Source organism: Notechis scutatus, chromosome 6, assembly GCF_049901735.1.
Source record: "Notechis scutatus isolate UNSWTSFEM ecotype Mainland chromosome 6, rNotScu1.2, whole genome shotgun sequence".
NCBI lineage: Eukaryota > Metazoa > Chordata > Lepidosauria > Squamata > Elapidae > Notechis > Notechis scutatus.
In genome coordinates, this window is record NC_142014.1 from 33,641,155 (window position 1) to 33,656,953 (window position 15,799).

A 15,799-nucleotide genomic window follows, 5' to 3' on the forward strand; every position below is an offset into this window, starting at 1 on the left:
TCATTATGAAAACTAGATCTGGGCAAGTCCTCAAAGAAGTTCATTGGAAATAAAAACTCTGATGGGGTAGCAGGATCCTACTTTCTTCAGCAAGTTAGGTGTTCACTTCATTCAGTATTCTGCCTTCAAGTTTTTGTCAAAATGCAGTGGTGTAACTCCATAAAACAAAACACAATCTCATGGTATTTATAGTTAATTCATATATCTTTAACAAAAGTCTTATCTGTTCCCTTCCTTGATACATGGAATAGAGATGCAAAAGATATAGCATATGGGCTTCAGGACTCATGCAATGTCTCTTTTGTGGTGTAAAAACAGCAGGGCTCAAATAATTTGGTCTCTTTTTTAGCAGAAGCTTAAGCTAAAGGTTAAGAATAAAAAGTGCTCCTTTTAGAATCCCCTCATTGACACATAGAAAAAGCTTATACAATATGTACCATAGAAGTTCTGCAGATGTCTAGCAATTAAAAATTACCTTGGCACCCTGTAGACCAAAAATGTGATTACTGTTATGTGTAGAAGGGTTCTTTTCTCTGAGAGTATGAGCTAGTGAAGCATTCTTAGTGTTGTGTTGTGAAATAAGTTACTATACTGTCCATAAGTCCTTTACTTTATCATAGAATGATTCTTAAACAAAAACAACAAAGGATCTTTCTAACAAAGTCATCCTCATTGCCACCATTTTATTTTTCTGGAATATGTCAGTTAGATCTGAATATTGTTCTTTTGAAGCTTAAAGTCAATACCAAGTCACAATCAGACTATATTTCTAACATCTGAGATTTGCTTATACTAGAAATAGTTTACGTTTTTTAAAATAAGCTCTGGAATTTAAATCTCAAGTAAACAGTTTCCAGATTTACGTTGTCATAGATAAACAAGTACCTCAAGATAATGGAAACAAATGAAATGAGGAACAAATGGAAACATTCTTTGAGGGAAATGGGTGGTTCAAAAATATTATTTATTTATATATATATATGTATGTATATATATATATATATATGTATGTATAAGTTTTCGCGGTATAATGTATGTATGTATCACGTATGTAGTTCTTTGTTGTGTTAGCAGTATATCTATATGGGTAGACAAGTCTGACCCACAGACGGACAATACAGAAGCCTGATGATCAGATATCTGCTGAAAGCACACTTAAAAGAACTACAATGACGTGGAAATACCAACAAGCCAACACCACATATATATATATATATATATATATATATATATATATATATATATATGTATGTATGTATGTATGTATGTATGTATGTATGTATGTATATATGTATATCTATCTATCTATCTATCTATCTATCTATCTATCTATCTATATTTTCTGAGGTTCGTTCAAACTCGAAGCCAAACAAGATCACAGCTCACCAGCTCAAATCCCCCAGCAACTAAGACTAACCTGAGCACAACCAAGCCCCCACCTGAACAGAACACACCTCCAGCCAATCAGAACACGGCCAACCCCCCAACCAATCAGAACACAGCCAAACCCCCAACCAATGAGAACACACCCGCACCCAATCAGAACACAGCCAAGCCCCCACCCAATCAAGTCACACCCCCACTAGCAGTTAAAAGGAAGAAGCAGCTGCAAGTTCACATCACTCTGAGAAGCACAGAGCTGAAGACACAAGCCTGAAGATGATGAATGAGACTTCATCGAAACGTTGCCTAGATACTTCCAATCTTACGCGGAGAAAACCCGAATAACCAAAGATCCACACACACACACACACACACACACACACACGTTTTCTTAAGTTTTTGCGGTATCTATATGTATGGTATTCAGTTTTGTTCGGGTATTTTCCCATGTCATTATAGTTGTGCTTTTAAAGTTGTAGTGATGTTTCGCAGAATCTCATCTGCCATCATCAGGCTTGTGTATTGTGTTCATCTGTGAGTCAGGCTTTCACAGCCGTTTCTGTTTTAAATTTGGGGCTAGCCTACTGCTGTTAGAATGGTTTTTCTTCATCCTGATTGGTTGGGAGTCTTGGTCTGTGTTTATTGGTCTTGCAGTTTGCTCTGTTCTCCTTGATTGGTGTTTCTACTATCTTCTGTCTGTTTTGCAGCATTTTTTGATTGGCTGGCAACATTGTGTTTCCTGTATTGAGGCTTTTAGTGTGGCTTGGCTTCAGGTAAAAGGACGGCTATCATTTATTAGGAAGCTAGGTTTCATCTGGGTGCCTGGGTGGGGTGTGTTTGAGCTGGAGGTATCAGGTGGGGTCTGTTTGTGCCCAGGTGTTTGCTTGGCTTGTGGTGTGGAGATTTTTTTATTTGTGAGTGCAGGCTTCCAGATAATTGACAGTCTGGTGGAGTCAACTCTTCTATTCATGCTTTCAGGTCTTTTTTCAATCTCTATGGCTTCTCTGATAATTCTGTAGCTGGGGTTTTCTATAGTGGCTAGGGTTTTGGTGCCATTGAAGTCGATGCTATGACCTGTGGCTTTCATGTGTTGGACTAGTGAGGAAGTATATTCCAGCTTTTTTACTGCATTTTTGTGTTCATCTAGGCGGGTACTTATTCTTCTATTGGTCTGTCCAATGTATGTGGCAGGGCGTGATGCACAGGGGACTTCATATATGTCTTGGTTTTCCAGGTCAATCTTATCTTTGGGGTTTCTTAAGATGGCTGCTATTTTTCGGTCTGTTTTGAAGGCAGTCTTGATGTGATGCCTGTGTAGTATCTTACTGATTTTGTCTGTAGTACCTCTTATGTAGGGCAGGACAGCTGTTCCATAGTTTAGACATTCTGCAAATAAGTAAGTTCAAGAGTCTTGCTTACAAATGTAAACTTTGGTTCAATTTAATTCTAGCTAAAATATTGCACTTTTGTAAATAGTGCATTATAAAACATTTGTGTAATCATCTTTAGTATATGATGATTCAAATTCAAGCTGCAGTTCTTCCCACTGAAAGGAACTTTATTTTGTCATTTTGTATCTGATATTTTCAAAATGATGCCTGATGTGTATAAATACCAATTTAGCTGACCTCAGAAGAATCAGAGGTCAAGGTGGTTAAATGAAGAACCCAATTTAAAGATTTTCTTGCATTGTTGACTCCGAGCTTTATTTGCAACCCTGGAAAAATTAATTTCTTGCAAAACATTGTGAATTATCCCCAAATGCCAATATGAATGTCTGCCACCACATAACTACATCTGGCAACAATGAAGACAAATTAACAAGGAGAGCCAGAAAATCTGGCAATTGGATAAACTAAAGCATGAAAAATCTATTCTGCAGTTGAGACCACCAGTATCTGATAATAGATTAACTTTCTGTCTCTAAAGCTAAATTAAAGAGGGAAATTATACTGCAATATGGATACCAGGTTCCTTGATAGGGAAAAAAAACCCCATGGCTTCTTTGACATTGCTAGATGGGGTGGTGCAAATGGGGGAACTCTTCTTCCGCATTTGAAATATATGGCTAAGAGTTCTGTATAAACAGCTGCTTTCAATTTTGCTTCGAAAGGCTCTTGACAACGACACTGTATATAAACTTGCATTTCCAAAGTGAATGGGTTGGGTGGGGGAGGCAGCATTGTAATATTAGTCCATAGGGACATATGGGTCTCAAGCATATTGCTGACATGGGGATTAACAGTTTACAAGAGCCTAGACTACTACTGTATCAAGTAGATGGAACTGTTTTTAATCTACCCTTAATTACCCCAAAGCATTACTTTTTGATTTCTAACCAGAGAGACAAATCCTAATCCTTGATTTAAAACAATGATTAAGGGAGTTTTCTTGAGGGGAGAAGGGAGAGAAAGGGAAAACAGGACATCGTTCTAGTTTAAGTTAGAGTGGAAGACAATGCACTTTCCAGTTTAATTTTGAAATAAATTTATGAGAACTGAGTAATTTCTGAGTTAAAAATGGAATCTTTTCACATTAATCTGAGTTCGTTCAATTAATGCAAAATAAATTAAAAATACATAAGCTCAGCCTTCTGCAGAAATATTTCATAAAAAATATTTTGACATAGTATGATGAACTCAGAACACCTGAAAGCAATATCTAAAATTTTAATCTCTGTAATGAGAATTGTTCTTAATGAAATTGATCAAAAGAACAAAATCTCAGCTTTGTTTTCATTTAAAAAGTTAATAAAGTCAACTTTTTAAATCCTGATATCAGGGTTTCAAATAAATGGCTGGACCAAAATATTACTGCTTCCTAGTACTTTGTGAATCAACTATTATCAACTCTTTATTATCACTAATAAAGAGAAAAAAAGTCAATCTGGTATTGAAATGCTGTGATTTTTCCTTAGCACAAACAGGATTAGATTATGCTACAGAAAAATTAGCAGTACCATTATAACTTAAAATATCAACATCATTATAACCATGGATTTGGAAGGTACAAGATCAGTGAAACTATGGTTTCTTTTATGTTTACCAAAGCAGTGCAGTAGGATAGTGGAATTAAAACTACAAACTTCAGCAGCCTTTGTTTCATCAGCCATGTCCTAAAGATGATTCAACACTCTCTAATCGCCATTTGAAGTTTTAATTCAAATGGCTATATCATGTTTTTTTTTAAAAAAAAATAAATACTCACCCACAATTTCTGCAAAATGCAGCAGCTATCTTTCCAGCAATTGTCCTTTTCAGAGAGAGATATTCTCCCTCATATCACACATTAAATTCTTAAGAGTGCATGGCTTCCCTAACATCAGATGCTGCCTTATATTTCATAATCCAACATTTCCATCTGTACAGCACAATTCATACATACATCTTCACAGGTATGTGCAACTGAAATAAACTATTTTAGGATAAGGATGTATAGGAATATGGACCAGCCCAGAAGTCTTCTTTTACTAGTTACAACAATCTAGGGGTATCAGGTGGTCAGTACAAGATCTCAAATGGATGTTTTCCCCATATTTCTTGTTAATGATCAAACTTACAAAGTCAACACTGGGTTGTACTGAATGCAGTATTTAAGTGGCTTGTGAAAAACAAGAGTACATTACTCCTAAAGATAGGCAGACTCGGGACAAGCAGGGCCAAAACAAAGCTAAATGTGACCAGGATTTTCATCTATTAAAAGATAACCTAGAAATGCAATTTGAATTACTGGAATGGATAAAGTATAATTTGGAATTGCTATTAATTCAATTTGATACTGACAATACATACTAACTAGAACTGGAATGTCTATGGGCAATAAGAAGTTTTCAAGTGCATTTTTGCATATATGCAAAACATCTTTGCAAAACATCTTTTCTGACATGGGCAATGTTCACCACAGTACAGGTGAAACTTGCAAAAAAGATGCAGCTTCCTCCTTCCCCTGAATATGATCTTGCCTCTATGTGTTTGTTATCAGTGCTATTTAATGCAGAAATCAACAAAAATAATAAACATTGTCAGGTATTAATCTGTTAACCATCCATAATTTTGAACAGCTTCTTAAATCACACAAAAGCATATGAATTGGTATTAGTTTAAAACATCTATTTGAATAAAATGAAGTCTGTGTCAGTAACAAATGCATAGTTATTATTGACACCATTAATTTACAAAAATACAGTTTGGTTAAACAAAACTATACACATCAGAAATACAAGGTATGTATAATCTTCCTGATATAATACATTTTGCAAATAAAACTGCATCTGTATAAAAATCATAAATCTCTTTTAAAGTACAAGAAGTTTCTTTTTAAATAATGTTCACTTTGAGGTAGTAGAGTTCTTGGTTCATGAGCTGATTTTGGGCTGGCACTGATGGCAAACTATGTATCTAAGTCAAAAGATTGAAAAATAGAAGTCCTATAGTTTTCAGTTGATTGCCCACAAATAAAATTGCAATTGTCCACTTCAGGAAAGGTCCTACCCATTTTATTACCACCTTCAAACTCCAAGTCAAAATCCAATGATTCCTTAGAATAATGTTGGGAGGCTTTTGGCTGCAAAACTGAGGACTGCTTATAGCTTGGCAAAGAATCAATCTGAGGCTTCCATATAGGTTTTCCAAATGTTCCTAAAGAGATAGAGAAAACATTTATTATAAAAATGGACAAGCAAAATAAGTATCCACAAAATAGCCAACGATCAAGTCTATGTTAATATAAATTATACTTTTTCTAATTACTCAATTATTCTGTTTCAGACCTGTGTTCACATATTTGGGAGAAACAAAGCAAGACATTAATTTCCTATTCATCTTTCAAGATTTGGTGTCTTGTGCAAGTTAAAGAGAGATTTGAGTTCACATTTTTATGCAGTCATGAAGTTTAACAGATAGCCTTTGAAACCCGACAGGCTCACTGTAAGGCTCATTGAATGAGAATTCTCTCTCAATTTACTCTACTTCTAAGGATTATCAGAGGATAATACTGGAAGGTAGTAAGACTTAATACTCTCTGAGTTCTTTCAAGAAAGAGCAAATAACATAGATGCTTGATGAATGAGACCTTTATTTCGTATGTGTAAGTTTTTTCAGTTACTACTATATAGGAAAATGGGACTTTTTCAATGAATACAGTAGTTAAGTCCTCATTTTTCAACTTTACTGCCTTATAACTTTATTGCTTGCATTCAAATGTAGTATGGCATAGCTTCTAGCTATCCCAATATGGAGACATGCTAAAAATATTTTAATGGGCATAGGCCACTAAGTGGTCAGCCCCTTTTTAGCAGAAAGGCAAACTCAATGTTTAGTTAACACATCCTGAAAGAATCTCTAAAGAAAATGTTTAATGGGTATGGAAGAGAACAGTTTTTCAAAAAGCAATTCTGTTTACTTAATTTCAATGTGGTTTTCTTCCCCATTACATGTATTTAGGATTTCTGGATTAGAAAACCATTAAAACATACCCACGAAAGTGGTGCTTGGTGTAACAGAAGATAGTTCTTGACTTCTCTTAAATTGACATGTGTCTACATTTAGATGTGAGCTTCTTATTCCATTCTCTTCATTTGGGGGATAAATAAAAGGAATCAACTGATTACTTGGCATGTGTATTCTAGAGATACAGAGGTATCGGTCAAAAGGATCTCCAGGTGAGTGGATATATGGGTAGCAGTCTTTTTTCTTCAAGCAGCTTGATGGAAATAATTAAAACACGTATATAATATAAATTACCTGTATGGTATGTTTCAAACATTTCTGCGCTACATAAATTTTCTTTTAAATGCAGGCTTCCTGAAGTTCCCAGATAATGGCAAAAGAATGGATCCATTACAGCTTCCAAGTCATTTTCACTACAACTATCCGTATGACAACATCCTTTGAAAGGGAGATGACATGTATCAGTCTCCTTTGATTTCAGATTTATTTTCAAACCAAAACATCTTTGTATGGTATTTCTCAACTCACTTAGTATATGTTCAAAGTTACGACATCCCTGCCAAAAGTACTGACAACCAGGTCCCAAAGTTATGTATGTTGCAGCACCACAGCGATTAGTCTTTCCAACTTCTTGTGAAAAAAAAAAAGTTCTCACAAAGTTGGAAAGGCTGATTTTGCTTTTTTTTTTTATCACCAGAAACTTGCCCCATGAAGTTGCTTGGTCTCTCCTGCTCTGTGTTGGGGAAAGCGACAACTTTGGAGAAGTACCGAACCTGCCCAGATTTCACAAATCTTTGGAGGATTCTTCTATGGTTTCCCTGTGCAACTGGTTCCCAGTGGTTGGTGATGGTGTGGGGAGGAAAGGCTCAAGCAGCCTGGGACCCCAGGAGATGGGAAGAGGAGTATGGGATCTTTCAGGGGGTGGGGGTGGGGCTTTGGTGGCTGGATGCACTAGAGCCAGTACCACCCACTCCTGAGGTACTCCATGTGCTCTTAACAACCCAGCATTTGATTAACAAATGACTGGAGAGAGGAGCGATGGGGCTCCTTCATTTAATGAGTTCCAATTAATGAATTCTTGTATGTAACTGGCAGGTTCCATTACATTCGTAACTCGAGAATTACCTGTATAGAGAAACCTAACCAAATAGAAAGCAATGATTATCCTGAATATGCCGAGTTCCAGATTCTTTCAGCAGTTGCAATCTTAGTGGCTTCCAATTTTTTTAGTAAGACACACTCTCCATTCATTTATGATCACAAATTAAAACACTCTATTGATGGATATCAAATTGATTCTGCTGGGGATACCTGCAATCCTTAGATGCCTGCAAATCTTCCTAACTATCCAAGGCAACTCTTCAAAAAAAAAAATTTGAGGAATCTTTATTATGAGGGAAAGATACTGGAAAACAACATTATGCAAAAGAGTGTTTTATGTGACAAAAATCTAAAGTTATATTATGCTGAAATTCTAACTCAAAACTTGAAATAGACCAGTTTGGAGGCACTGCCTGCAACATAGTTGAAATATTCTTTCTCCAGATATGTGCATATATAGAGGGGGGAACCTCTCCTTCCTTTTTAAGCCATGGATAGACAAAACTATCCACATGAAATATAGCCACTTCCTGTTCCATGATGTGCTTCATAAGATCAATACTGAGAACACCGGTTTAAAAGTTTGGGGTTAGGTTAAATCTTTAGGGAAATTCTTGGAACATAAGCTCTGTTTCTTCTTTCACAACTGTGAAAAAACCAGAACTTTTCTGTTAACAGCAAGGCTTTAGCTAGTATTGCAGCTGAAAATACTGGACAGCAATCTGTGATTTTAGCATTATGGATTTTTGTTGAAAAACATGGCTCTAGGTGAAAACTAAAAATGAAATAATAAGCAGAGTAACAAGAATGTTCAAGTCATTTCCTGGAAGTGTTCTTCAGCTGGAAAAAGCTGTATATCAAGAAGATATACAGAATAGTGTCTAGTGTAAAACTAGAAATATCTGGACATATAATATTATGATGTCTTTGGGCCAAAATAGTCACAATCCTTCATTAAAACAATTGATGAGAAATTTAGAAATAGTAAAACTATTGGTTCTCCAATTTTTTTGATTAAAAAACAACAGTGATGGAATCTTAAATTGCAATTTTGTAGCACATTACATTGGAATGAATCCTCAAACACACATGAATAGCATAGAGCAGTTAAATCCTTACCGTTGCTTTCTCTCTGTTGAAAGAAATATCCACCCATGGGAGATGATTGTACAAAGCGATGCTGGCTTCCATTCTCTGATGACCCATATCCATCTTGTTTTTCAGCTAAAGTTCCTTGGGATGACAGATAGCTTGGAATATCTGCAGGTAAGTTTGTCTCATCTGTGATAATCAATATACGTGCACAAAACTATCAGTAGCTGAATTCTTTGAAGTATTTTGTATGAGCTACAGAAGAATGAGTTTCAAAAATGATTTAGGTTTCTGAATCTGAGTCAGAACACCCAAATATTTCTGCAAGGAAAACTTCAGGAGGGTAACCACAAACATCTTTGAGAATCTGTTCCAAATTTTAGTTTACTCACCTGTGTTTGTGACACTGCAATCTTCGTTTCTCCTTCTTGTGTGGTATATGATGACCACCCACACAAGGGAAGTGGCAACCACACAGCACACCACAGCTATGATCACTACTCCCACAGTAGCCCATCCATCATCATCGAGAGACAGGGCAGCATTTTGAGGAGAATCACAGGTAGGAGTAGGAATCACACTTAGGAGAATATTGCCTCTCTCGGTTCCAAGTGTGTTAGACATTTCACATGTATATTTCCCAGCATCTTCAAAGTCTGTGTCTACAATAATAAGCAACTGATTTCCCGCAGCAAAGAAATGCCTTTCTGTCACTGCTAAAGTGCGATCATCTTTGGTCCAATTCAACCAAGGAGATGGGCTGCCCCCAGCAATACACTGCAAGACTGCTGTTTCACCTTTCATCACAGTTCGATCCAGCAACGGTCTCAAAAAGGAGGGTGTTTCTGAAAATGGATAAAAAGTCAGTAAACTCATAAAGTTCTCAGGCTGGAATCTTAATCATAAATTGCATAATTATGTGCAAATGTACTGAAAATAATAGATCAAATCTAATAAAGAAACACTATGTGTATTAAGCTGTATTTATTGCTGTCAAAAACAAAATGGTGAGCTATCAAATTACCAGTGTTCAGCTGAGAGACATGATATTCTTACCTAATACTGTTAATGTCGCATTTGCAGAAATACTTCCTGCAGCATTCTTAGCTGTGCAGCTGTAAACACCTGTATCCTCAATTTTGACATCCACAATAAAAAAGACATCATCCTCAGGCATCACATGCATGCGTCTCTTGCGGGCTGCAGGGAAGTCAGTACCACCATCCTTCTGCCAAGCAATCTGGGGCATGGGATGACCAACAGCAGCACACTCTAGCCGTGCTGTTGCCCCAGTGCGGATTGTAAGATCCATGGGCATCTTGGTAAACAATGGAAACACTATAAGAAAGAATAAATCTATATATTGGGAGTGGTTCCAATGAAGATTTGTCATGAATTCTTTCAGGGAAGGTCAAAAGAATAGAATAAAAAGTCTTGTTTCTCAAGCCATTTTTCTGTATCTTGTGGCTTTGAATCAGTCTTGATTCCTGGTAGTTGCCTAGACAAGTACACATGACCTTCTTGGCAATATTTTTGGAAGTGGTTTGCCCTTTTTGCTAGGGCTGAGTAAGCATGACTGTCCCAAAGTCATCTAGCTGGCTTCATGCCGAAGGTAGGACTGAAACTAGCAGTTTCTGGTTTTTAGCCTAGTGTCTTACTACACTGGAACTTAACTTTATAAATTTGCTGACAATTTGTTGATTTACTTATTGATTTTTAATTATTTATCATTTTTAATATTTATTGTGAACTTTTTAGAGAAAACTAATGCTAGGAAAAAAAAACAGGTTTATAGTCTTAAAAATGAAAACAAATATATATCTGGTAAAATCCCCAGGGAGACCATTTTAGTGAGGATGTCACCTCTGAGAACCTTCTTGTTGCCACCTGTTTTTTTTTTCCAATTCATAGGGTTCCTTGAGAAGACCCACCCATCATAGAAGCAGATATAAAGATTAAAATGTTTTTATATAACTCCATTCTCAGTTATAAAGAACCTCATTTAATTCTGTCAGGAGAGCAGAAGCATAAGAGCTCATAAAGAAACCCTTGGTCCTCATTATCAATTGAGCATCTATATTCTAACTAGATATTTCCAGATGGCCTTGAAATATAGTTTTAGTATTAATAAATTCCCAGAGCAGGGATCTGCAACCGTAAACACTCAAAGAGCCATTTGGACCTGTTTCCCACAGAAAAGAAAACACTGGGAGATAATAATTTAACAACTGGTGTGACTGGGTGGGCGTGGCAACTTGACATCACTCACGCCCACTCAGTCACCTCCTGCTCTGGAATAGGGAGCGAGTCTCCATCCCCCGCCATCACCCTTACTTTCTCAGGCCAGGCAAAGAGTGATGGGGAGGGGGGGGAGGGGACAACCAGTGGTGGGATCAGCCAACAGGGAGCCGCAGCAAAGGGCCGAAAGAGCCGCATGTGGCTCTAGAGCTGCAGGGTGCAGACCCGTCCCAGAGGTTTCCACATGTTGTTGAATACTTTACAGAAACTACAGCTAGAATAGCCAAACATCGGGAATGATGGGAGCTATAATATGAGGCGCTCTAGTTATTTTACCTACAAATTGCAGCAATCTAAACAGAGGCTTGTAGGTATAAATAACTGTGATTAAAATGAAAAGCAGGATTTACTCTTTTAAAGTTCTTCAATAAAACTTCAGCAAAAAGATCAATTTATTTTCTCATGTATTCATACAGCCAGCTAATATGTGTTCAATATCTATTAAATATGCTAAGCAAAACCTTTCAGAAGGAATGCTATATCATACATTTTATTTTAATATGTAAGTATATTGTAAATGCTTACTGTTCACTGTAAGTTTTGCCTTGACAGAGTACGATGAGCCAAAGTGATTGGATATAACACACTGGTATTTTCCTTCATTACTGAATTCAACATTGTGCAGCCTAAGGATGGTGGTGTACTCCATCACTTCACCACTGTGTGCCCTAAGGTGGGCATAATTCTCCATTTCAGCATCACCTATTAATTCATTATCCTTTTTCCATGCAAAAGTCATCTGGGAATCACTGCTACTGGCTGCTGAACAAATAAAACTTAAATTGGAGCCTTTGACTGCTGACTGAGTTTCAGGTTGGACAGTTATCTGTGGCTTGGGAAAATCATCTATTAAAAAAGAGCAAAAAAAAAAAGAGTAGCATGAAGATCACACAATTTCTTGTCCATCAGAAAAAGTGAGAGATCAGACTAAAAACTTATTAGTTCTTATTAGCACATATTTTTAAAAACCAGTTCTTTTACTAATCTTTGTCTAATTCAGTCTTCTATAATTTGGTTGGGACGGATGCTTATTTTGGGGTTCAGAAAATATAAGACAGGGTCTTATTTTCAGGGAAACATGTTAATAGGCAAGATTTCTGCCTATAGGTGCCATGGTGGCTCATGTGGTAAGATGCTGGGCCTGCGCACTGCTGAGGTCGACAGCTCGGCGTCTCAATTCTTGTGAGCGAATAAACCACGGAGGGACAAGAAAGGAGCTTCCTCCGATTGCCTACTGGCATCCAGGCGTTCTGTGGGTAAAGATAACACCGTCTGAAAAAATTCCTTTCACAGAGGCAGCCAGCCACCTCAGTGATCCCTGGCTAAAAAGACGCCATATAATAAATAAATAAATAAATAAATCTGCTTATAGGTGAGGAACAATAAAGAAAACTGCTTAAAAGTTCAGGATGACTTTCTTGATTTTTGATATTTGTATAATGCTTTAGCTTTAACTTTAATTAAATTTAAATTTAGCTTTCGCTTTAAATGGTCACTGAACAAATGATTGCCTGTAAGTGGGATTTATTGTAGTTCTGAAATGACTTGTAATGATTTTCAGATTTTCTTAATCATTACTTATCACTTTAAAGATATGGTAAGATTACAACTCTAATAAATACATAATAATCCTGTATGAATGCTAAACATACCTATAGGCAACTCTTAGTACAAGAAGAGTGATTCTTTCATACCATTTTTTAAAACTGTAAGGATAGTGACAGGTACACTGGCCCAAGTGGAAGCAAATGATGACTTCTGTTTTATATCTGTTTTATCAGTCATATTCCAGGATAGCATGCAAATTCTTTGATAAATCAATTACAGTGTTTTTATTTAGCTAGCATGGCATGTTTCAATACTGATTTTTAGTTCTTAATTTTCTGAGTAATTGCCTTTGCATCTAAAATTGATTACCTCTGTGTAGCTGTGAGTTGTACAAGTTACATCCATTTTGAATTATAAGGATAAGAGAATGTGTACCTGTAAGTATGTTTCATCTTTGTTAAAATGAATATTTTATTTTTATTTTTTCAGCTATCACCTCTTAAAAATCCCTCTCTAACCTGGCATGTTAAATTAGTATTTAAAACCACATACACATCATTATTTACACTGTGTTTAGAAAGGCATGTGGCATTTTTCCTGTTGACCAATCATAATAATGAATGCAAGAATGAGTATTTGAATTAAGGTTAAAAACTAAGCAGCACACATGTTAGCAGCACACATGTTATAGTTGGTTGCAACTATATGTCATAGAGATTTTCTGTTGAAACATTAAAATGATAACTGGGATATGAAGATCAAAAATATGTTTATTCAATTCTTTACATTTGGTTAGCCTAGTAAAGAAAACTGAAGTTTGTCCAATTCCTGAAGCATATGGCACAGTAATATTAATTCAAATAGTAACTCTTCCAAATGGCATACTAGAAATTTATTTTAAAACTATTAAGAAGCCAGGTGCTGCAGATTCTATTAGCAAGTATCTTTTTATATATAAGGCATGAAGTGCTACAATTGGATGCTTAGCAGTTGGTTACCTCTACTTTAGTTCAACTGAAAATTATGAACAGTGTAGTAGAATATTATATATAAATTACTCTGCCTCTTCTTTCAATAGAGTTTTAAACTGTTGGAGATGGTAAATCACACTTAAATCTGGTGCATAGGTAGTAAAACTATTATTTTCCTTTTTAATAAATTTTATTAAATTTTCACCTTTAAAAACAAATTCTATATACATTTTTGGCAGTTGTTTGTGACATCAGTTATTCCATTCTCCTGTACATACACACACACACACACACACACACACACACACACACACACACTATTTACAATTACACTTTAACACTTCTATTTTTGCATTATATTTTCTTTCTGTTGTCTAACCAGATATACCATTTTTCCCAGGCCGTATAATATTTTAGTCAATCTCGCTGGTGCTAGATGCCAACGATAAAACATTTTGTACAAATTTTCTTTATATGAGGCTGGCAATGTTAATTTATATTTTTGGTCCATAATCTTTCCCAATCTTCTAATTGTATATTGTATCCAAAAATTTTCATCTAGTTGGTTTCACTGCCTCCTCTTCTCTATCGAATTTTAAAAGATAATTATACATTTTAGTTATAAACTTTTCTTCTGATCCTAATAATATTTTATCTAATTGTTGTGGCATTCTATCTATGCCAAATTCTTCTACATCTTTTTTGTATTTTGTTTGCAGTTGTAGATAAGGCCACCAATCTATCCCTATCTCTTTCCAATCTATTTTACTCTTTCCATTCTTGGTTTGTCTTCAGGATGTCCTGATCATCTAATAATTGGCTATATCTAATCATTTTATTAATATCCAAAGTATTTGGGTAGATCATAGCTTCCATAGTGGAAAACCAGCCTGGTATTTTAATGTAATGTTTTTCCTGATTCTATTCCAGATCTCTAATAGTGCCTCTCTTATTCCATGATTTAGGAAGTGTGAACTTGTCTTATTTCTCTTCTCCCAACCAATGCCAACCAATTTGTAAATCATGTCCTTCAAGAGTTAATAGCCTCTTATTGCTTAGGACAATCCATTCTTTGATCCAAATTAGTGCTGCTGCCTGTTGGCATAATTCCCATTCCGGAAGTCCAAAGTCCATTTATATCTATTCTCTTGCAATAATTTTAACCTTATGCAGGGTTTTTTCCCCTTCCCATATAAATTTAGTCACCACCCTATTCAGTTCCCCAAAACCTTTTTTATTTAATTTTATAGGAACCATCTGAAGTAGACATAGTCACCTTGGTAATAGGTTCATTTTTATTGCTGCAATCTTTCCTACTAGGAATAGCTGTAAGTTACTCTATATTTCTAAATCTTTTTCTGTTTGACTCATTAATTCATCATAATTATCCTCTTTTAATGACAAATATCTTGATGTCAACCAAATACCTAAATATTTAATCTTATTCGAAGTTTGCAGTTCTATTTCCTTTTTTAGTTCTCTACTTCATGGTCTGTCAAATTTTTAATTAACATTTTAGTTTTATTTTTGTTGATCTTAAGTCCTGTTACTGTGCCACATTCTTCTATTTCTTTTAATAGGATTTTCCCACTCTCATTTGGATTTTCTATGAAGAATACCATATCGTCCACAAATGCTTGTATTTTGTATTCTTCCTTCTTTATTTTAGTTCCTATAATTTCCCCATTCTTCCTAATTTGTGTTAACAAGATTTCTATTGCGAGAATAAAGATCAAAGCTGACATTGGACATCCCTGTCTCACTCCTTTTGCTATATTGAGTCTTTCGTTAAAATCACCATTAATCATTACACTTGCTTTCTGGTTGGAATAGATTTCCACTATAATCTTTTCAAATTTTGGTCTAAATTTCATCTCTGTTATTTGCTGTAATCCCCCCCCCCCAATTTAGATTATCAAAGGCTTTCTGTGCATCCAGAAAAATTAGCGCTTAAATCTG

At 35.7% G+C, this 15,799-nt stretch overlaps 1 protein-coding gene across 3 annotated transcripts in view; it reads right to left on the bottom strand.

The window, feature by feature from the left end:
- Positions 1 to 5,471: 5,471 nt before the first annotated feature.
- Positions 5,472 to 15,799, bottom strand: part of LRIG3 (leucine rich repeats and immunoglobulin like domains 3) — a 50,487-nt gene continuing 40,159 nt past the window's right edge. For 2 of the 3 annotated variants that reach the window (XM_087967936.1, XM_087967935.1), the window contains exons 13-18: positions 11,847 to 12,167; positions 10,080 to 10,361; positions 9,416 to 9,868; positions 9,051 to 9,212; positions 7,125 to 7,268; positions 5,472 to 6,020 (exon numbers count right to left, since the gene is read on the bottom strand). In XM_087967936.1, the coding sequence (XP_087824062.1) occupies positions 5,773 to 6,020; positions 7,125 to 7,268; positions 9,051 to 9,212; positions 9,416 to 9,868; positions 10,080 to 10,361; positions 11,847 to 12,167 (1,610 nt within the window). In that variant the 3' untranslated portion in view covers positions 5,472 to 5,772. Of the gene's footprint in view, positions 6,021 to 7,124; positions 7,269 to 9,050; positions 9,279 to 9,415; positions 9,869 to 10,079; positions 10,362 to 11,846; positions 12,168 to 15,799 lie in introns of those variants that run through there. The other variant, XM_087967937.1, reaches the window with a different exon arrangement.